The 21,592-nt window shown below is 44.8% G+C and overlaps 1 protein-coding gene across 1 annotated transcript in view; it reads right to left on the reverse strand.

Annotated features, from left to right (window-relative positions):
- The window catches only part of FAM171A1 (family with sequence similarity 171 member A1), an 84,511-nt gene extending 83,592 nt beyond the window's left edge, over window positions 1–919 (reverse strand). The window contains exon 1 of the mRNA XM_024750071.1: window positions 829–919. Within this exon, the coding sequence (XP_024605839.1) occupies window positions 829–919 (91 nt within the window). The remainder of the gene's footprint in view (window positions 1–828) is intronic.
- Between the last annotated feature and the right edge of the window lie 20,673 nt (window positions 920–21,592).

A 21,592-nucleotide genomic window follows, 5' to 3' on the forward strand; every position in this document is an offset into this window, starting at 1 on the left:
CCCCTCCAGCATCCCTGGGCAGATCAAGGCAATTCATCCCAACCCCACAGAGGGGAGCATGACCCCCAAATGGCCTGCCTTCCTGCTCTGCCTGGAGGAAAGGTCAGGGTCATGTGATGCCCTGCTCCCCATCCCCCCCACCCCCCCGGACTGCATCTCAGGCCCCGAGCCTGCAAGGCCGTAGCAGCAGGAGAGGGGCTGAACCAGCTCCATCTGGGCCATCACTCTATCCTCTTCTTCTGGAGTCAGGGTGTGTGCTGTGGATGGGCCTCACCTGTCCTCATATCACACTAGTAAATTCTCAGACTCCAGTTTGGAATTAGGGAAACAGGATACCTCCAGCCCTTTTTAAAACAACCAACTTGACAGAGGTATAATTTAGATTATACCCCATCTTAAGTGCACAGTTGGGTGAATGGTAACAAAGGTACACACCCATGTAACTGCCTCCACAATGCATACAAATATAGAAGTTTCCATCACCACCCAAAGTTCCTTCTCCCCTGACCTGCTTAGACCCATTAAATCCATCTGATAAAAAAAGGTAGACTGGGTTCTACTCTGAAGCTATGCAGCTCTGCCATTTACTAGCTGGGTGACTGGGTTGAGTTATCTAATCTTTCTCCTGGTTTTTCCATCTGAAAAATGGGAGAAGTAATAACATTTAACCCATTGTATACTTTGTATGTAAATTATATGGTGTGATAAGTGCAGAACATTTAGAGTTGTGCCTGGCGCATAGCTATCCTTCCGTACATGTCAGCTGGTACTAGTGTCGTTGTCGTCGCCATCATCATCATCATCACCATCATCATAATTCATCATCACCATCATTATCAACATCAGCATCATCGTCATCATCACCATCACCATCATCACCATCATTCACCATCATCTCCACCATCATCACCATCATCATCCTCACCACCATCCTCACCACCATCATCACCCCCATCCTCACCATCATCACCATCATCCCCATCATCATCCCCATCATCACCCTCATTCACCATCATCATCATCTCCATCATCACCACCATCATCACCCTCATCACCATCATTCACCATCCTCACCACCATCATCACCCCCATCCTCACCATCATCACCATCATCCCCATCATCATCCCCATCATCACCCTCATTCACCATCATCATCATCTCCATCATCACCACCATCATCACCCTCATCACCATCATTCACCATCCTCACCACCATCATCACCCCCATCCTCACCATCATCACCATCATCCCCATCATCATCCCCATCATCACCCTCATTCACCATCATCATCATCTCCATCATCACCACCATCATCACCCTCATCACCATCATTCACCATCCTCACCACCATCATCACCCCCATCCTCACCATCATCACCATCATCCCCATCATCATCCCCATCATCACCCTCATTCACCATCATCATCATCTCCATCATCACCACCATCATCACCCTCATCACCATCATTCACCATCCTCACCACCATCATCACCCCCATCCTCACCATCATCACCATCATCCCCATCATCATCCCCATCATCACCCTCATTCACCATCATCATCATCTCCATCATCACCACCATCATCACCCTCATCACCATCATTCACCATCCTCACCACCATCATCACCCCCATCCTCACCATCATCACCATCATCCCCATCATCATCCCCATCATCACCCTCATTCACCATCATCATCATCTCCATCATCACCACCATCATCACCCTCATCACCATCATTCACCATCCTCACCACCATCATCACCCCCATCCTCACCATCATCACCATCATCCCCATCATCATCCCCATCATCACCCTCATTCACCATCATCATCATCTCCATCATCACCACCATCATCACCCTCATCACCATCATTCACCATCCTCACCACCATCATCACCCCCATCCTCACCATCATCACCATCATCCCCATCATCATCCCCATCATCACCCTCATTCACCATCATCATCATCTCCATCATCACCACCATCATCACCCTCATCACCATCATTCACCATCCTCACCACCATCATCACCCCCATCCTCACCATCATCACCATCATCCCCATCATCATCCCCATCATCACCCTCATTCACCATCATCATCATCTCCATCATCACCACCATCATCACCCTCATCACCATCATTCACCATCCTCACCACCATCATCACCCCCATCCTCACCATCATCACCATCATCCCCATCATCATCCCCATCATCACCCTCATTCACCATCATCATCATCTCCATCATCACCACCATCATCACCCTCATCACCATCATTCACCATCCTCACCACCATCATCACCCCCATCCTCACCATCATCACCATCATCCCCATCATCATCCCCATCATCACCCTCATTCACCATCATCATCATCTCCATCATCACCACCATCATCACCCTCATCACCATCATTCACCATCCTCACCACCATCATCACCATCATTCACCATCATCACCACCATCATCACCATCACCATCCTCACCATCATTCACCATCATCACCACCATCATCACCATCATCACCATCATCTTCACCATCATCACCACCATCATCACCACCATCTTCACCATCATCACCACCATCATCACCATCATCACCATCATCACCATCACCACCATCATCACCATCATCATCACCACCATCATCACCACCATCATCACCATCATCTTCATCACCATCATCACCACCATCATCACCATCATCTTCACCACCATCATCACCACCATCACCATCATCACCATCACCATCATCACCATCATCACCATCCCATCATCATCACCATCACCATCATTCACCATCATCATCACCATCATCACCATCACAAGATACGGCTGGGCCTCCTTCTCTGTGGCTGAATTCCTCTACTGTGGAGGGTGCTTGTGACAGGGCCCTGGAAAAATCACCTTTAATACCACATTATCCCATAATTCTAATAGACTCAGTACATCTGCAAACACGGATTTATTCGCAAAGGTCTGAGTAACGCTCTTCTCAATTAAAAGAGTTTCCTCTACCACATCAGGCTCGCTGAGACCATGATCGCGTTGGCAACCCATCTCTGATCCCCTGGGACCAACCTGGTGTCCCCCTCAGTCCCAAGCTCAGGCCTTAAGACTGTCTGATGTCCTTTTTATTGTGGACAAGGAGGGGCTGGAGGGAGCTGAGATTTTTACCTTTTTCCTCTCTGACCACCAGTATAAGGTAGAAAATTAATACAGAAAAATATAAAGAAGCAGCAAGAAAAAAAAAATCCCCCCCACACAACCCCATCTCCCAGAGGCAACTAAATCTAACATGCTGGCATACTTCCTCTCAGGTTTTTGCTGTTTTTGTGTTTTGGTTTTTTTGCTTTTGATTTATTGCCATTTTTCTTTCTATAGCAAGAAGATTATATTTTACCTGTACATTTTTAACTTAAATTTAGCATACAGACATTTTCCCTTGTCACTAAAAATGTACGTTAAAGATTACATAACATTCCAATCTTATGGATATGCCATATAATTATCCCCTTCTGGACCTGTCGGTTGTTTCAGCTTTGCATTACTATAAATAATGCTACGAGTACTCTTGTGTATAATTTGCCTGTTTGAAATGACAGGCATTCCTTGGTTTGAGAAGCTGCATTTTCTGTTTAGACCGTCTGGGCTGCCTCTGGGAATGCACAGACATCACCCCAGGGGGTGGCTTCCTCCCTCACCAAACCATTCACTCCCAATGTGTTGGAAGGACGCACTTTGGTGTCCATCCAAACTGCAAAGTTAGTACTTGCTAAGTGAACGGCTTCTTATGGCCCTGCTCTTATGACGAGAAGGTTCTTCTAAGGGATCCAATGCCCTTGGCTCTTTATTTCTAAGGAGCCATTCTAGCTTTTAGCACCTGTTTTCTAGATGCTGACGTAGTGACTGAGGCAGGATGGACACCTCCATCCAAAGGGGGCCTTTTTACCTCTTAAGACACCATCACTTTCTTTTCTAATCCTCAACAAGAGCGAAGGTTTAAGCAAAATCACAGAAAAAGCTGTGAGGCACCAGTTTTCACCCATCCGGCAGGCAAAAATCGTAAAGTTTGATGATACACCGTGCTGGCAGAACTGTCAAAACGGGCACTCAACGTTCCCTCTTGGTGGGAACACGAGTCGGCATTACCCCTCTGGAGGGCAATCTGGCAACGTCCATCCAAGTCACAAATGCACATACACTTTGACAAGGTCTCCTTTTATGAATTTATTCCACAGATGAACTCACACATTCTCTGACACAATGTAAAAAATGGTGTTCTGCTCACCAGGGGTCCTGAAGCAGGCCTGGGTGACACAAGGGGGAAAGAGTCAAGCAACGTCTGGGATTCTTGGTGTCTATCAGGAGAGCCATCTAAACAGCTATCTTCAGGGGGAAGCTGATGAAAAATTACAAGGTGCTGACAGTTGCTCAGGGGAGAAAAATGGCCCTTTAAGAGTCAAGGAAGAAGGAGAGAGGAAGGTCATGGCAGACAAAGTGAGGCATGTGTAGAAAGAGAGGTACCCATGAAACACAGAGGCCTGAGGACAGATGGGGCCAGGAGAGGCCTGAACAGAGGCTGCGTGAACTGTCTGCAGACAGAGAGCAAAGAAAACCTGTACGGTCAGGAGGCAGGGTTGTGGTCAGCAGCAGAGGTGGCTGATGCCATAAATAAGGTCTGGATTTACCCTGTAAGCCCGCGGTCACGAAACTGAAGCGTGGGACTCACTTATATACATTTCTACCTAAAAAAGAAATCCAGTTGTACTAATATTTTATACAGATACATGTGACATAACATAATTTATATGTACACATATTAGGGGCATATGTTCCATTTTTCTTGCTAGAGGTATGCAATCCAAGAGGTGTAGAGATGAATGATCTCAGTGATGGGTAACCCTGGAACTTTCTTCACAGGAAAGTGACATGATGACATTTGTTATGAGGACACCAGGAGCTCAAGGCTCCTCTGCCTTAATTCCCAGGGCAAGTGAATTTGGAGGAGGAAAGAGATCAGGGACTCTTTTTCTGGGTGGAGCTGAGGTCCAGCTCGGCCCTTCTGGGATGGGAGGAGCTACTCAGATGAGAAACTAAATCCCACCGCCACACAGAGAAGGGTCACGAGCCTGGATGCATATGTGGACAGCACGTCGAACAGAAAGACGGCTTCCTGCAGGGAAAGCCGTTCATCTTCTTCCAAGCAGCTCTCGTCACCCAAGACGCTCCCCTTTGGACCTCGGAGGACAGGCACCTTGGGCCAAATCCCCTATCAAGGGCTAAACCTGGTTCCTCCCTGGGGGTTTAGAAAATATCAACGTGGTTGGTTACTTTTTAGGGGTTGTGAGGTATATGCAGTCTTATTTTTCCTCTGTTACACTTAATTCTATGCTTATTTCAACTTCCTTTATATCCTTCCAGGTGTGCTTAATATTTTAATTCTCTTCCCATCCCTTGGAGACTTTCTAGGGGTCTACGTGCAGCTACTCTGGGAGCGGCGCTGCCTGGCCCGCAGCCTGGGGGTATAGAGACCCTTTCTATTGGGGACCACGCTTGTACCGTCCCTCTTGCTAAAAGCAAAAGATGAAGCAGTCCCAAACTGTTCCTGGGAAAGCAGTGACATTTGACAGTCACAGGAAGAAATTCAGAGGCCTCTTGATGGTTCATGAGGGATAAGCAGCTTCAGAGGGAACTGAAGGGAGAAAAAAAGAAGAAGAACCATAAAGTCACCAGTGGGATGCCCATTCCCACTCCCACTTCAGTATAAAGACCATCTAAGTGTTCAAGAACAACCAAAAAGCCTGGTGTGTGGGTAGCTATCTAGAGGGAGAGAGTCAGACTCAAAAGGATGCTGAAGAGACCTCTGGAAGCACAGGACACATGCCCATGTCAATATTCTAGCCTGTGGATGGGATGAATATTTAAAGCTGAGCAGGACCCCACAGGGCCTTCCTGGAACAGACCCCCCAGCCCCATGTCCTCTGCCTGCCTCTTGTCTGTAGAAAACCTTTAGTCAAAAAATGAATTTAATCAGAGAAATGAGAAGATGGAGAAGCAAAGTAAAGCGGTCAAACAGGACAAAATAATAATAAGTGAGTCATTAAATAAAGTCACAGACCTTCAGTTCCTCCTCAAGGGATATAGGTAATATTCTGAGCCACATCCTGCGAGCTGTTCTGTAGAGCCTGAAAACCCCACCAGGTGGAAGAAGTTAACTACACGATGAGCAGACTGTAGCCATGACCTAAGCTGCCACAATTCCGATTACTAGCCTCAAGGAAATGGGAACAGATCCACCCTGGAAGTAAAGATTAGCTGTACTTAAACAATCAGGATGACACTGATCAGACGACCCCAGGGCCAATTTCAAGATGACTGTCACTGCTGACTGTGCTGTTCTGCCCGACGTAGCCCCCTCCCTCCACCTAGGCACTGACTCCCCTTTCAAAACTCTTGTCCCCAGGTCCACAAGGGGGAGCTGGCCTTTGGAGATGAGTCCACCTTCTCCCTGGTTTGCCGGCTTCCTCAATAAAGCAACCTTTCCTTTCTACCAACACTTGTCTCTTGAATATTGGCTTTCAAGTGGCGAGCAGCTGGACCTGAGCTCGGTAACACACTGAACTGAGTCACAGAAACTCGGCCTCTCTTTTCTGTCACTTGTTCATTCCAAGAGAAAGCCCATGTTTGCCACAAAAGAAAAAATACATCTCCCCTCAATTAAAACATACGACATGGCCAGGGATTTTGAACACATATAGGGAAGACTCTTAAAAGTAGAGTGGGAGTGGGGAAACCAACAAAAGCAAAACATTCCCCAATCAAGGAACTCAAGGAAGGCACAGAAGATATACAAAAATATTTTTATAACACTCTTCACCATCTGGAGCCCTTTTAATTAAAGATATAAAAACAGCAGGTAAAACTACTTAAGCTTTTATATTAAATAGATCATTTTATACCATATGGCAATCATGCCCATAAGAAAGTGTCTTCTAGTTCTACCTCCATAGTTATAGTAATATTATGCAGTGAAAAGTGCTGAAAATTACCAGTGAAAGGTATGGAAGAGTTTAGGTAATTCAACTAACTTTTAATTTGTCTCAATCAAATGGTTTCTAGATAACGTATTTGAAAAGAGAGTATAATGGTGATGGAACGTGGGCAGACTTTTGTGTTGATCTTGGCGTTTAAATTCATGTTACTGTCACAAGCACATTGGTTTATCTTACATTTGATCATTTTGTGGCCTGACTCAGGAAGGCTACCATATAAAAGATTTTCCTTCTACATTCAAGTTTGCTACTGGGGAGAGAAAATCCCGATGATATATACTTTTTCAAATATTTGAAATACAATATTAAATGCTTTAAGTAAGAGATAAGGTAGCTCATATGATTTTCCTGTAATGAATCAGTTTCAAATCTTAGAAGCCACCCAACAGGTTTGTTCCACATTTTTTTTTCACTAAAACTATGACCCAGTTTCACAGTCAAAGAGCCCATTTACAATTCTGTACAACTTTCACTAAAATAAAAGCTTTTCCGGCAAACATTCAACCACAAAGAAAAACCAAAACACAAACATTTTGAATTTTTTCTAAGTCTCAAATTTCAATATATTCAAATACTAGCCTTCCCAGTCAGAAACCTAAACCCTTTAATAAAAACAGAGAGGAAATAAATGGATGCTTCAAAATCAGAATGGTCTGCGCCTCAAATGCAAAAGACCACGCCAACTGCATTTCATATCATTTCATATCATCATAAGCTCATAAAACGGCACAGACCCAGCCTCTCTATAAGATGAAACGTTTAGAATAGAAATTGACCCGATAGTTGTTTCCAGTTCCGTAGTTATGCAAAGAATACATATAGCTCTGTTTTTGTTTTTTTTTAATTGGAGTATAATTGCTTTACAATGGTGTGTTAGTTTCTGCTTTATAACAAAGTGAATCAGTTATACATATACATATGTTCCCATATCTCTTCCCTCTTGCATCTCCCTCCCTCCCACCCTCCCTATCCCACCCCTCCAGGCGGTCACAAAGCACCGAGCGGATCTCCCTGTGCTATGAGGCTGCTTCCCACGAGCTATCTACCTTACGTTTGGTAGTGTATATGTGTCCATGCCTCTCTCTCGCTTTGTCACAGCTTACCCTTCCCCCTCCGCATATCCTCAAGTCCATTCTCTAGCAGGTCTGTGTCTATAGCTCTGGTTTTTATCTTACATTATTTATCATGTAGTTGAGAAACAGACAGTAGATACTGTCGCTGACTACGAGCCAGGACATCTATACATGATGATGTGCCACAGTGCAAAATTTTGCAGGAAATAAAACCCTGGTTATAATTCTTTTCACATGAACACTTACTGGGCGTCTCTTTATGCTTGAGTGGTAACTTCAGGCCTGATACAAGTGTGGGTTATTAGATCTTTTAAAACCCTTACAGAGATTAGAAGGCTGCAGAAACATACTACTGGGGGTTAAAAAACAGCTTTCTGAAATTGCTCGAAATGAACAAATAATGCTTTGCTTTCTTGGACAGCTGTTCCATAACTGAATACAGCTGGGGAGGGGGCGGCCGCCAGGAGATTTCTATTTGGTTTGCTACCAGGTTTTCTTTTCCAGGATGCTTTCCAACGTGCAAACGATCCTTACTTATCTTGAGCACATGAAAAAAAGATAATTCTTATTTTAAATTCTTTTCCATCATGCTTCATCCTTGTTAGATAACGTAAACTGTGGGTTTAAAGGAGACAGCCTTGAGGTTAAGGCAACCCTACTCACCTCAGCTTTAGCTGGACACGGGTGGACATACGGCTGATTGCCTGAAGTTACCTCCGACGGGATACTGTATTCATTCAAAGGCACTGATCCCTAGTGGACACTATTAGTCACTGTTACCAAAACACTTAATAGTAACTATTTATGTTCAAATGAAAAGCATGAGGATGGTAGAGCTCTTTCAGCAGCAGCAAGTAAGCTGTCCACGACGTAGTCTCCTCGAGTGGGGATGTTCTGGGAAATTCCTCTCAGTGCCCGGGTCTGGTCTTTAGCCCTGATGGAGATCTTGCCCCCAGGTGGACCCATCTTTACCAGGATGACAGAGACTGATGAATGAAAATGAAATGCCAATGTCTTAATTTGCAATGAAAAATACCCCTCTCCTTAGGATGGCAATACTCTCATCAGATAACCTGTACGTTCTCTCCCTCGAAAGCCGACCAACCCAAGAAGCCAACTTATAATCAGAAAGTTACCTGGTGGACAATTTAGAATTAGAAAAAGGAGAGCTAACTATAGGATTCAAGGGCATAACAACGGCATCTGGCTAAAATAAACCAGTGCATACATCTCGGCAATCAGAAAAGTCTTGTGAAAAGGACCATGATATCTTCTACCCTATGTGTTGTGGTTTTACTTAAAGTAAGTGGGAGGTAATATAGTTGGGAGAAAAGAACATGGTATTCCAGGGTGATACAGCACCGAGTTTAGTTTCAACAATTGAAAAAAAAATCCTTAAACACAGTGCAAACACTTTCAAAGTAACAGCCATCTACCTGCCAGGAAAAGCTTCTACTTTCAGCACTATTAAAAATGTAACAGTGACAAAGTCCACATAGAGCATAAACTATTTCAAAATGGAGCATCAAAAATGGGAAGGCTTGGGCTTCCCTGGTGGCGCAGTGGTTGGGAGTCCGTCTGCCGATGCAGGGGACGTGGGTTCGTGCCCCGGTCCGGGAGGATCCCACGTGCCATGGAGCGGCTGGGCCCGTAAGCCATGGCCGCTGAGCCTGCACGTCCGGAGCCTGTGCTCCGCGATGGGAGGGGCCACAGCAGTGAGAGGCCCACGTACAGCAAAAAAAAAAAGAAGAGTGCTATCACGTAACGTTTAGCTCGAATTCTTGAAATGCATACATAGATGGAGAGTGAAGTGAGTGACAGCAAGATAAACATGAGTCTGAATCTCCACCCCAAAATGTGTAAGACTGAAGATGGAAACTGACATGCGCAATGTGTCATCTGGATTAACAGGGAATTTAACACCTAGGCATCTACTTGTCACATCGACTTGTCACGTGTCCAACTGAGATCCAACTTTCTCTTCTTCCATCTTTTCCTCAGAGACGATAAAGTGATTGAAGCAGAGAAGTCCATCCCAAACAGGACAGGAAAGCAATGCAGCTCCTTCTCCAATCCTCAAATGACACGTTAAGAGGTCCATCCTTTTTCTTCTTTGGGGGAAACATTCTTTATATAGTGTAAACAAATATATTTTATTCCCACAGCATAACATACTGTTGATGCTCCAAGCTTTAATCACCGTCTCCTGGCAATCGGCAATCTCTGCATTGCACTAAAGCACTTCTGGTGGCATTAACCCCAGCCGACATCCAGCCTCATGTACTATCCATCTATCACGCACCCCCAGCTGAGACTGACTTTGTATTCAGTGGTTGTTTGACGCACATTACACACATCTACCCAAGGAATGGTTAAGAGGTTTCCTATCGACAATCTTAAAATCTGCTTAACCACCAGTGTCTACTAAAGCCTTAGAGGTGAGGGCGAGGGGAAAAAAAAAAAAAAAAAAGAGTCCACAAAAAAAGAACAAAAAAGAAACAAACAAAGAAACCCATCCATATCCTTGCTGTCAGGGGAGGAACCACGATTTTGTCATGGATCTAGTAACAAATCACAGGCAGACCAACCCCCGACTAAATAAAGGCCTTTACACTTCTGATCACTCTCTGAGTGAAAACATCTGCCCTGATGCCGTCCATCCAGCACTGGTCCCCACAGCCCGGGACTCAGAACAAAACGGAAAAGCAGTGGAAATGACAAGACTTGGGAGAAGCTGGAGGCTCCACCACGTAACACATCTGTCTAATGATCAATAACTAAAAGGAATAAACTGGCTAGAACCAAATAATAAGATATGATCTCTACTCCCTCCTTCCTTCCCTGAGAGCTAGTGGAGTGCCAGGTCCCTTTCCTGCAAAATCTATACCCATAAAGCACTGTCTACAGTTTCCAGTTTCTCTTTAAGTGGAGAGAGAACTCTTAAAGACCCTTGAGAAGCAACCTGCTCCAAAATCCTTCCGGCTTTTGGGGCTTCCCTGGTGGCGCAGTGGTTGAGAGTCTGCCTGCCGATGCGGGTTCGTGCCCCAGTCCGGGAGGATCCCACATGCCGCGGAGTGGCTGGGCCCGTGAGCCATGGCCGCTGAGCCTGCGCGTCCAGAGCCTGTGCTCCGCAACGGGAGAGGCCATAACAGTGAGAGTCCCGCATACCACACAAAAAAGAAAAAAAAAAAAATCTTTCTAGCTTTTAATGACAGCGCCCCTTCTGATCTTTTTTTATGGTTGTTATAACCCAGACCCTTTTTTGCAGTGGCTGGCCTTTATTGAATCTTCCCAAAACTTCAACTTTGTTTCAAGATACGAGAACTTTCTCTGTGCACTTACATGGCTTATGTAATGTTTAATTAAAGTCAGTTCAACTGGTGATAACAGTTTGAGACTGAAATTCTCTCGACAAGCTCCCAGGGCAGCACCCCGCAGTGGACTAGGGGCCAGCTGGCCACGCATCGGCCAGACACTGCCACCAGGTATGTGTTCCATGTGGGGACGTGGGTGAATCTGGCAAGCCTGACGTGCTTATGACACCCCAATCCACCACCAGGTAAAAGGAGGACGACTGTCTCCTTTACAAGGTCAAATGCCTCTTAATTATTTCAAGAGCTCTCACCAGACCACCTTTCTGCTTAAGACCCCGCAGCAGTTAACTGGTCTTTGGCACTGAGTCTAGGCTGATTTCCGTGGCTTGTGGGCCCTGCCGACTCCGGCCCACCAGTGGCTGGGCCTTGGCCCCAGCCCTCTCCCTGGCCTTTCCTCTGTGCTCTGTCCATCCAAACTCTTCCAGCCTTCCAGGACCGGCTCAGTTCCACCTTCCCTTGCCCCATTTTCAGGCCTTTCTGCCCCAAACAAACACTTCTTGTCTATGGCAGGGTTTTTCATGTTCTGCTGGCACTCAGGATTTCCAAAAGCTTACTGTGCTGTGTGGGAGCCCTCGAGTAGAATTATGCTTTATGACTGGTTGAATCCCAGAACGTGTACCCATTTCTTCTTCTCGTCTCCAGATTACACCCTCATCTTCACTCCTGGCTGGGCATGGCCTCCAAGTCCAATCAGGCCAGGAAGTGAATGACAGGGGAAGATGCTGAGTGGGGACACTGGTAGGTAAATGCCATTTGACTCTGACCTGGGGGAGGGTGAGTCATAAGTGGTCAAGAGAAATCGCTCTGTTCCATCCCATCACTCCAGCTTCTCCTGTTCATTTGTCAACAATCACCACTTCAGACTCCTACTTGTAAACTACACTTCTGAGTTCGACTCAGTAGAGATGAAACATATCCAGGGCAAAGCCCAATCTAGATACTCTAAGGATGCACAAGAAATTTGTGATGAACTGTGCAGAAAAAGAATCATTTTCCATGGCAGCTAATTACCCTCTACTTCATCTGCTGGGCAAGTTTAGATTCTTCTATGTTATGTTCTATTAATAATCCTTACAAGAGTCAACTGGACTCACTTATCTTCTCCCTGCCGTTCACAGTGGGTTTGTGGCTGCAGACTCAGCAAGTAATTGAAAGTAAGTCTCAACTGGCTGCTTCAAGTGGGGGTGAGAGCTTCCTACTACCCTTTGTTTTTTTTCGGTCAGGAAGTCACAGCCACACATGTTGGTCTTTTGCCACTAAAATGTGGCAACAATGTATGTGAAATGATTAACCATCTCTCTCTTCCCTCAAGTACCCATCATAAAGCAATATAAACTCCAGGCTTCACACAAAGCATTCCGTTAAAAAAAAATTAACTGAGATCAAATCACCAGGGGATAGTAGAGTACGGGGACCAGAATACCTGGGATCAATCCCAGCTTTGCCCCTTGCCCACTGAGCAACCTGGAGCAAGGGACCTGTCCTTCCCAGTCACTGCCCTCACGGGGTGTTAGGGAAGGAACAAGGCAGTGCATCCACAGTGCTTAGAACAGTGCCTGGCTGGGGATTCCCTGGCGGTCCAGTGGTTAGGACTCCACGCTTTCACTGCCGAGGGCACGGGCTCCATCCCTGGTCGGGGAACTAAGATCCCGAGAGCCACGCAGCATGGGGAAAAAAACCAAATCAGAACAGTGCCTGGCTAAGTGCTCACCAGGTCCTAGCTACAAGGACAGCAAAGATGACCTGGCTGGCCATTCTCTCCCTCTCCTAACTGGCCTCAGAACAGCCTAGATAAGGATAACTATGTAGACACTGCATAAATCTACCAGTGCTTCTGTACCCTTTAAGAAACATCTTTCTGAAAACAAATACTCAGTTATTGGTTTTCATCAGAAACTGGGCTATTCCGAACAAGTGTCGGCAGGTACCTTGGAATCTACACCTTGAAGTGCAGGAACACGGGTGCCCCTAAGAACTGCTGGAGCTTGTTCTTTCTGTACCTTACCCGCCGAGGAACAGAATGAGTCCACACGCGGGTCTCCCTGCCCTGCAGTGTTGTCGGAGTCTGGCGGCTTCCACTTGGTTGAGGTCATTACTTTTCCTTCATCAGCTTCCATGATTTCCCCATCGATTTTTGTCTCCAATCCCTATCTAGCCTCGGGGATTTGGCAACTGGTTTCCCAAACAGCTCAGGCCTTGGCAAGCAAGCCAAGTTCTAGAATCTAGCAACGGCAAGTAACTCCAGGGCACCAGCAGACTTGGCCTCTGATTATGAGGCTTGAGATCGGAAACCACACATTCACCGCTGGGCTGCTCTTTGTGACGGATACATCACCTCAGAAAACATTCCAAACAACTGTCGAGAGGGCAAATTACACAAAGAACCCGTGGCTCCCAGCTGAACTCATCCACCCTTGGTCATGCAACACATAAGGAGCGCTGGCAAAACCACTGGTGCAATGAGTCACGATGACCAAGATTCCGATGGTCCCAGGTGGCAGGAACCTCTCAGGTATAGTGATGCGGGAAGAAAGAGAGACTCTCCATGGTGGGCTGCAAAGCAATGAGAAAAGACAAGGACGACATGTTTTTGGACAGATCTTCATTTATGGGTTTAAAATATATATACTAACTTGAACTAATAACTAAGAGTTGATGGACAGGAGTCCTGACCAACCAGCCATAATGAACAGATGGGGACTGAGAGTCTCCAGACTCCACTAAGGGCTCCACGTGGCCAGGGAGGTAACATACCCAGGATCTGGACTGAGCCAGTCAGCACAGCTCATTCCCCTTTGCCACCGTGTCCTGGTCACATGACCAGAGCAGATCCAACAAGAAGGGATGGGAGAGTTCTCTCCGGGGATGCTGGGAACGGGGTGCATATGGCCCTATGACCCACTGGAAGCCATCTGAGGATCTCAAGGAGAGATCCTTAAAATAAAGTTGACACCAGGGAAGGCAAAGCAGGTGGAAAAAAAGAAATCCGGACCCTTAGCGAACGGTGCTGACCCATATCAAGATTTGCCCGATGCCAGTACGTGCCTTTTGGCTTTTTAGTTTCATAAACCAATACGCCCTTTACTGTTTAAGCCAGCTTTGAGTTGTGTTTCTTTTACTTGCAACCTCAAGAGCCCTGTTGCAGGATGCATGTAAGATAAGCGCTTGATCACAAAGCATGGCAGCGCCGACTGGCTGAACACTGTGGGTGTAATTCACTTGGTAAACATTTTTCCCTTCAGAGATGGTTCGTGTAAACAGTAAGCTTCAGTCTATTCCAGACTGGATTATTTTACTAGGCTGTCAAAATCATGATTCCCTGCTATTTTTAAAGGTACACAAAGCCATTTCTTTGGGAGCCACAGAGTAGGCAAAGGGAAGTGAGAGGGACAAAGCAGAAAAGCTTCTGCGTGGTAGTCCAGGGGAGAGAGTTGACAGATAGCCAGATTCCACAGATTCACACAAAAACTTCGTCCAGTCATTACGAATCAGATCACCTAACAGTAAAACAAGAGCAGCGCACCAATCAAAAGCTTTTCAGTTAATTCCTTCTGGCACAAATGTAAATGCCACCCACAGGGGGTCTGTCATCAACCTTCTCCATTGCTGCCTAAGAAACACTCCCTGTAGCATGTTTCCATGCTACATGTTTCCAATAAGGACATTCCTGCAATGTAAGGACATTGGTGTGGGCTGGGAGGCGTTGTCAGGCCTGCACTGCAAACGGAGACTGAGATCTGCAGAAACTGAGTACTTTCCTCAAGTTCACAGGACTACAAAGTGGGAGGAGCCAGACGTTGGAAGACCCAGGTCTCCTAACTCAAAACCAGATGACCTTCCACCATATTACCTTGTGACTCCCCAACAGTTCTGGAAGTATCTCCTGTCTATGAGAGCCAGTAGGTTGACACCAAAGAAATCTTCCTCAGACCTCCTATAAGAGCAAAAGATTAAGAAACAAGCAAGCCAGACAATCTAAAAAAGGGAACAACCAACCTTTGAACTTTAAAAATTAGCTCTAGGGACTTCCCTGGCAGTCCAGTGGTTAGGACTCTGCGCTTCCACTGCCGGGGGCACGGGTTCAATACCTGGTTGGGGAACTAAAATCTCGCAAGCCACACGGTGTGGCCAATTAATAAATAAAATGAAAAAATTAAACAAACAAAAAAACCCAAAAAGCAAACAAACAAAAAAATTAGCTCTAGAAACACACCCTTTCATCAGACTCCCAGTTCTAGCAGCCATTCCTAATCCCCACTGGGCACAAAGCTTTGGTTGGTACTTGAAATACACAACACACCAAGTCAAATATATGCTGATGACATCACTGATTTTATATTTTTCAAAAATACAATTAGGATTCAAGAGCTCTGGGGCTTCCCTGGTGGCGCAGTGGTTAAGAATCTGCCTGCCAGTGCAGGCGACATGGGTTCGAGCCCTGGTCCGGGAACATCCCACATGCCGCAGAGCAACTAAGCCTGTGTGCCACAACTACTGAGCCTGCGCTCTAGAGCCCACGAGCTACAACTACCAAGCCCACGTGCCACAACTACTGAGCCCGCATGCCTAGAGCCCGTGCTCCGCAACAACAGAAGCCACCGCAATGAGAAGCCCGCGCACCGCAGCAAAGAGTAACCCTGGCTCGCCACAACTGGAGAAAGCCCGTGCGCATCAACGAAGACCCAATGCAGCCAAAAATAAATAAATCAAAATAAATTAAAAAAAAAAAGATTCAAGAGCTCAAGTACTAATATCTATAGTACCTAAAAATTTTTACTAGCATTTTTTGAGGCATTTGTATTTTTTCTTGAGAGTTCAGAAGTTCATCTGTTTTATGTACATATGTATGCATGTATTTTTTATTGAAGTATATAGTTGATTTACAATGCTCTGTTAATTTCTGCTGTTCAGCAAAGTGATTCAGTTTTATATATATACTTTTCAGAGTCTTTTCTATGCTATTTTTTTTAACATCTTTATTGGAGTATAATTGTTTTACAATGGTGTGTTAGTTTCTGCTTTATAACAAAGTGAATCAGTTATACATATACATATGTTCCCATATCTCTTCCCTCTTGCGTCTTCCTCCTTGCCACCCTCCCTATCCCACTCCTCTAGGTGGTCACAAACCACCGTATTATAGGCTATTATAATATATTGAATATAGTTCCCTCTGTTATACAGTAGGTCCTTGTTGTTTATCTCTTTTATATATAGTAGTGTTAGTCCCAAGCTCCTAATTTATCCCTCCCCCACCCCCTTTCCCCTTTGGTAACCATAAGTTTGTTTTCTATGTCTGTGAGTCTGTTTTTTTAAATAAGTTCATTTTTATCACTTTTTTAAGATTCCACATATGGGTGACATCATATGATATTTGTTTTTCTCTGTCTTACTACATTTAGTATGATCATCTCTAGGTCCAACCATGTTGCTGCAAATGGCATTATTTCATTCCTTTTTATGGCTGAGTCATATTCCATTGTATACATGTACCATACCTTGTTTACTGATGTAGTCTTTATACAAAAAAAATTCATTCCTATGTTGTAAGGAGTCAGAGTAGGAATACCTGGAGGATCAACTCCTGAGGAAGAAATGTAAGCAGATGATATCTTAGCTTCACACCAGAACCTTAAGCTTTTCTGGTATTCCTAAACTATAGTTCACAGTAGCTTTGGTGGTTTCACCTGAACAGGGTATCCAAAGAGTATCTTTAGTTTAAATACACCAAAGGCCTTTGGAAAATAGGGGAAAAACCCACAGCACTCTAATTAACAGTAGGAAAAAGCACTCTTTCAAGATTGTTATGGCTCCCTTATCATGGTTTTAAATAAACTTCTACTTAACAAACAAAACACTCTTCTTAGCAGACATACCACGTAAACAGTCCAATTAAATATCTTCACTGAAATACTGACTTGGGAATTCATCCTGAGGTCTGATTCAGATGTGTATGATCTGATCATGACAGTTTCAGAGCTATAGAAGCTAAGTGCTCACCTGGATCTCACCTGTTCAAAAAATAAATTTAGTACAAGGGAAATCTTAATGGTTCTCTATTTTAAACTGGTATATCTCCAAGCACAAGCAGAATTTCATCTTGCTCTAATTCAGACCTGGAACAGTTGAGGGGAAAAGTCACTATTTTGTATGCTTTCTCACAATAGGTATAAAAATAAACAATACTTATGATGTGTGTGTCAGACTAAAGTGAATGCCAATTAATAAAGGAAATTGCAATTAACCAAGTCATTATTTATGGTACTGCTTTTGCTTCTGTTGTCATGACTAATAAACTGTTTTGACTTTTTTTGCCTTTATTATACCTGCTAATGTCCATCAATAAATAAATTCACAGTAGAGACCTAATATTATATGTACATTTTACTTGAAACCAAAATAAAGGAGACCAATGACGTTTGTGAAGGATATATTCTGATAGTCTTAAGGAACCCCAAATTTGAATATGGCATATATTTTCTCCTATAAAACTTGTGTTTTTAGTTAATAAGCATCACCTTCTAAAACCTCGTCCCTTCTACCCCTAGCACCCAAATTTACCTTCCTCCTTGGGATTATTTTATTTTTTAATAAGCTTTCAATTTGAGAACAGTTCTAGATTTACAGAAAAATTGCAAAGATAGTACAGAGAGTTCCCACATAGCTCTCACCAGTTTCCCCCATTAGTAACATCTTATATTAAATTGGCATATTTGTTACAATTAATGAAGCAATATTGGTACACTGTTTTTAAGTAAGAGCTATACTTTTTTCAGATTTCCTTGGTTTTTTCCTGATGTCCTTTCCTGACCCAGGAACCCATCCAGGATCTGTCATCACATTTAGTCATCATGTCTCCTTGGGCTCTTCTTGGCTGGGACGTTTCTCGAACTTTCCTTGCTTTTGATGACCTTGACACTTCTGAGGAGTACTGGTCAGGGATTTTGTAGAATGTCCCTCAGTTTGGGTTCTTCTGATGTTTTTCTCATGCTCAGACTGAGGTTATGGGTTTTTTTTCTGTTTTGTTTTGTTTTGTTTTGCGGTACGCGGGCCTCTCACTGCCGTGGCCTCTCCCGTTGCGAGCACGGGCTCCAGACGCGCAGGCTCAGCGGCCATGGCTCACGGGCCCAGCCGCTCCACGGCATGTGGGATCTTCCCGGACCGGGGCACGAACCCGCGTCCCCTGCATCGGCAGGTGGACTCTCAACCACTGTGCCACCAGGGAAGCCCTGAGGTTATGGGTTTGAGGAGGAAGACCACGAAGGGAAAGTGCCCTTCTCACCCCATCATGTCAAAGGTACATACTGTAAACTTGGCTTATTACTGCTGACGTTGGCCTCGATCACCTGCCTGTCTGTCAAGTTTCTCCACCCATAAAGTTACCCCGACCCCTTTCCACATTATCCTCTTTGACAGGAAGGTAACTGAGCACAGCTCACACTTAAGGGGCTGGGATTATGTTCCCTCTCCTAGAGGGCAGAGCATGGACATCAGTTATTCAGAATTCTTCTGTTGAGGAGATTTGTCTTTTCCTCCATTCATTCATTCATCCACTCCCTCCCTCCCTCATTCATTCATATCAGTATGGACTCCTGGGTCCTCAGAGTTCACTTTCAGGAAGAGGCAGGAAGGGGTTTTGCTGTTGCCTGTGCATGTGCAAAGACCAGGGAAGACAGATGTGGACACAGGACAGTCACCAGCCTCCTGAGAGCCCCGAGTCTTCCCTCACGCACCAGTCTCAAGGCCCACAGTTGAACTCTCTCCTGTGATGTAAAGTCCTGTGTGTTGCAGAAAACTGGGCTCAGTCTGAGCGCTGAACTGCAAGTGCAGAACCCACCCGCCTGCTCACGTCAGTGCACATCCCTGCTTTTGTCCTCAATCCCTTTGTTAAAGTGACCAGCAAATCACAGAGGGGACGCATAAACACTCGGAGTCCAGATCCTATCGGGGGGTGAACGACTAGGACTCGCCACCCACCCCGACAGCCTCTTGCACAGACCTGCGCACTTGGTGACACATGCAATAGTGGATTTTTCAGGCTGGTCAGTGACTTTAGGATAAACATTTCTGCAGCTCTTGATAGGGAGTGTATTTGGACCGGGAGGGGTGCCTACCTGTAAAACACGGCAGGTGACATAATGCAGGCTGTACAGAGTGTAGGGGAACCTGCAGAGAACATCACTCAGAGATGACGGCTGAGACGGAGCCAGAATAACAAGAGTGCGTGATGCAGAAAGGGGGTGGAGTCTAACTCTCAATATTTGCAACGTAAATATAAAAATAAAGTCGAATGAATGCTTTTAAATTTGCAATCTCGCTTCTGCCAGTAGATCTCAAATATTTCAGGTGGCAGAACACCTAGAAGTGATGGGGAAATTTGCACTGATATGTAGGTTTACCAAACTTAAAATAAGTTTCCAATCTGGGGTCGGATAGAATTCCTCTTGTAAAAGGTTCTAATAGAGACAAGCAACATAGATAAGAAAAATGTATTGAAGGAAAAATTTGTTTAAAATTTTATCTAATTTATCTAAAGGTTTATCTAATATTTTCCAGGATGAAATAGGAAAAGTCCCCAAATATTCTTATTTGAATTCGGAATATTCCAAATATTCCTCTTCTCAAATAGGGCTTTTTGTGAGCTAAACACCGCTGCTTAGCTCACAAAAAGCCTTATTTGAGAAATTCTGGTTTCTGTTACAAACTTATGTAACAAATCCTATTTTCAGTTGACTGAAGGATATACTTTAGAGGTCATTCCGTAAATCACTTCAAAATCCAAATTAGCAAAAAATAAAGAGGTAAAATTTAAAAACTTGATATTCAACAGTTTCCTTAGTTTTTTCAATCGCTGCCAACCGTCACTGTTCTATTTTTAGCTCTACTATTCACTAATGAAGATTTACGGTAAGACACATGGCATTACTTATGAGTTAAATGTGGAAGACTCTGCTCATAGTTTAAGATAAAATCTGCATTCAAAACAACAGGAAGAAACTATCAAAGAGAGAAAAGTGATACCACTTCAGCAAAGCAGAAAGACAAGCTTGTCCTAAAATTATCAACTACTACGCAGAGCTGGAAATAACCCGGGACGTACCCGGTACTTCTGAGGATGCCCACGAGATCCTCACTCTTCTGAGAAGGCAAAGAGGTCATATACCAATGCCCCCAACAGAGGGAGGTCTGCAGAAATAGTAATAATAGCAAAAACAGCAACGGTAATAATAAAAATGCTCCCCACAGAGGAAGGTTCACAGAGATAATAATAAGAATAATAAAACTGCCCCCAACAGAAGATCCATAGAAATAATAACAACGACAACGATAATAGTAATAATAATAAAACTGCCCCCAACAGAGGGAAGTTCACAGAAATAATAAAAATAATACTCATACCAATAACAATAAAGAAGAAAGAGGGGAAGAAGAAGAAGGTTGGCCTCTACCCCCATCTGACTTCAGAGCCTTCTACCTTCAAGATGCAGTTTAGACTAAGCCCTTGACCCCAGCACCAGAATCAGGAGTTCTTTACGGGACTTGAGGCCCACCCCCCAGAGATCCTGGTCCCCCAGCTTTGAAGCAGGGCCCAGGAATCTGCATATTTCACTAGCATCCCAGGATTCAGATGCAGGAGGTCCTTGATGACCCTCGGAGACACTGACTTGGGGCTACAAAGCACAGGTGACCTGCAGGCCAGACCAGCCCCCACCCGGGGACTCGCCCCACAGGACTTTTAGTAACAGGACAGATGTGTCAACCTAATTATACATCACAGTGTTAGCGAGTACCGCTGGGACGGGCTTCTCTCAGTCAGTCTTTACACCGAATTATATTCAATTCCACACTCATCGCTTTAACTCTCCCACGTTAACTCCACTCGGGTCCCATCAGCCAGTCGTACAGCACAAAGGACTAATGACAAATGGAAAGTAAGCATGAATCCAGCTCCCATAAAATTTGAGGCCCTCTGGTATGGGAGTCGGACCCTCAGCACCCTCACTTAGCAGTGATTTCAGGAATGCAGTGATGAGTCGGTTTCTAAGCACTGCGCTGCTGCTGAAAGGGCTCGGA

This window comes from Neophocaena asiaeorientalis, unplaced genomic scaffold, assembly GCF_003031525.2.
Source record: "Neophocaena asiaeorientalis asiaeorientalis breed wild unplaced genomic scaffold, Neophocaena_asiaeorientalis_V1.1 scaffold4, whole genome shotgun sequence".
NCBI lineage: Eukaryota > Metazoa > Chordata > Mammalia > Artiodactyla > Phocoenidae > Neophocaena > Neophocaena asiaeorientalis.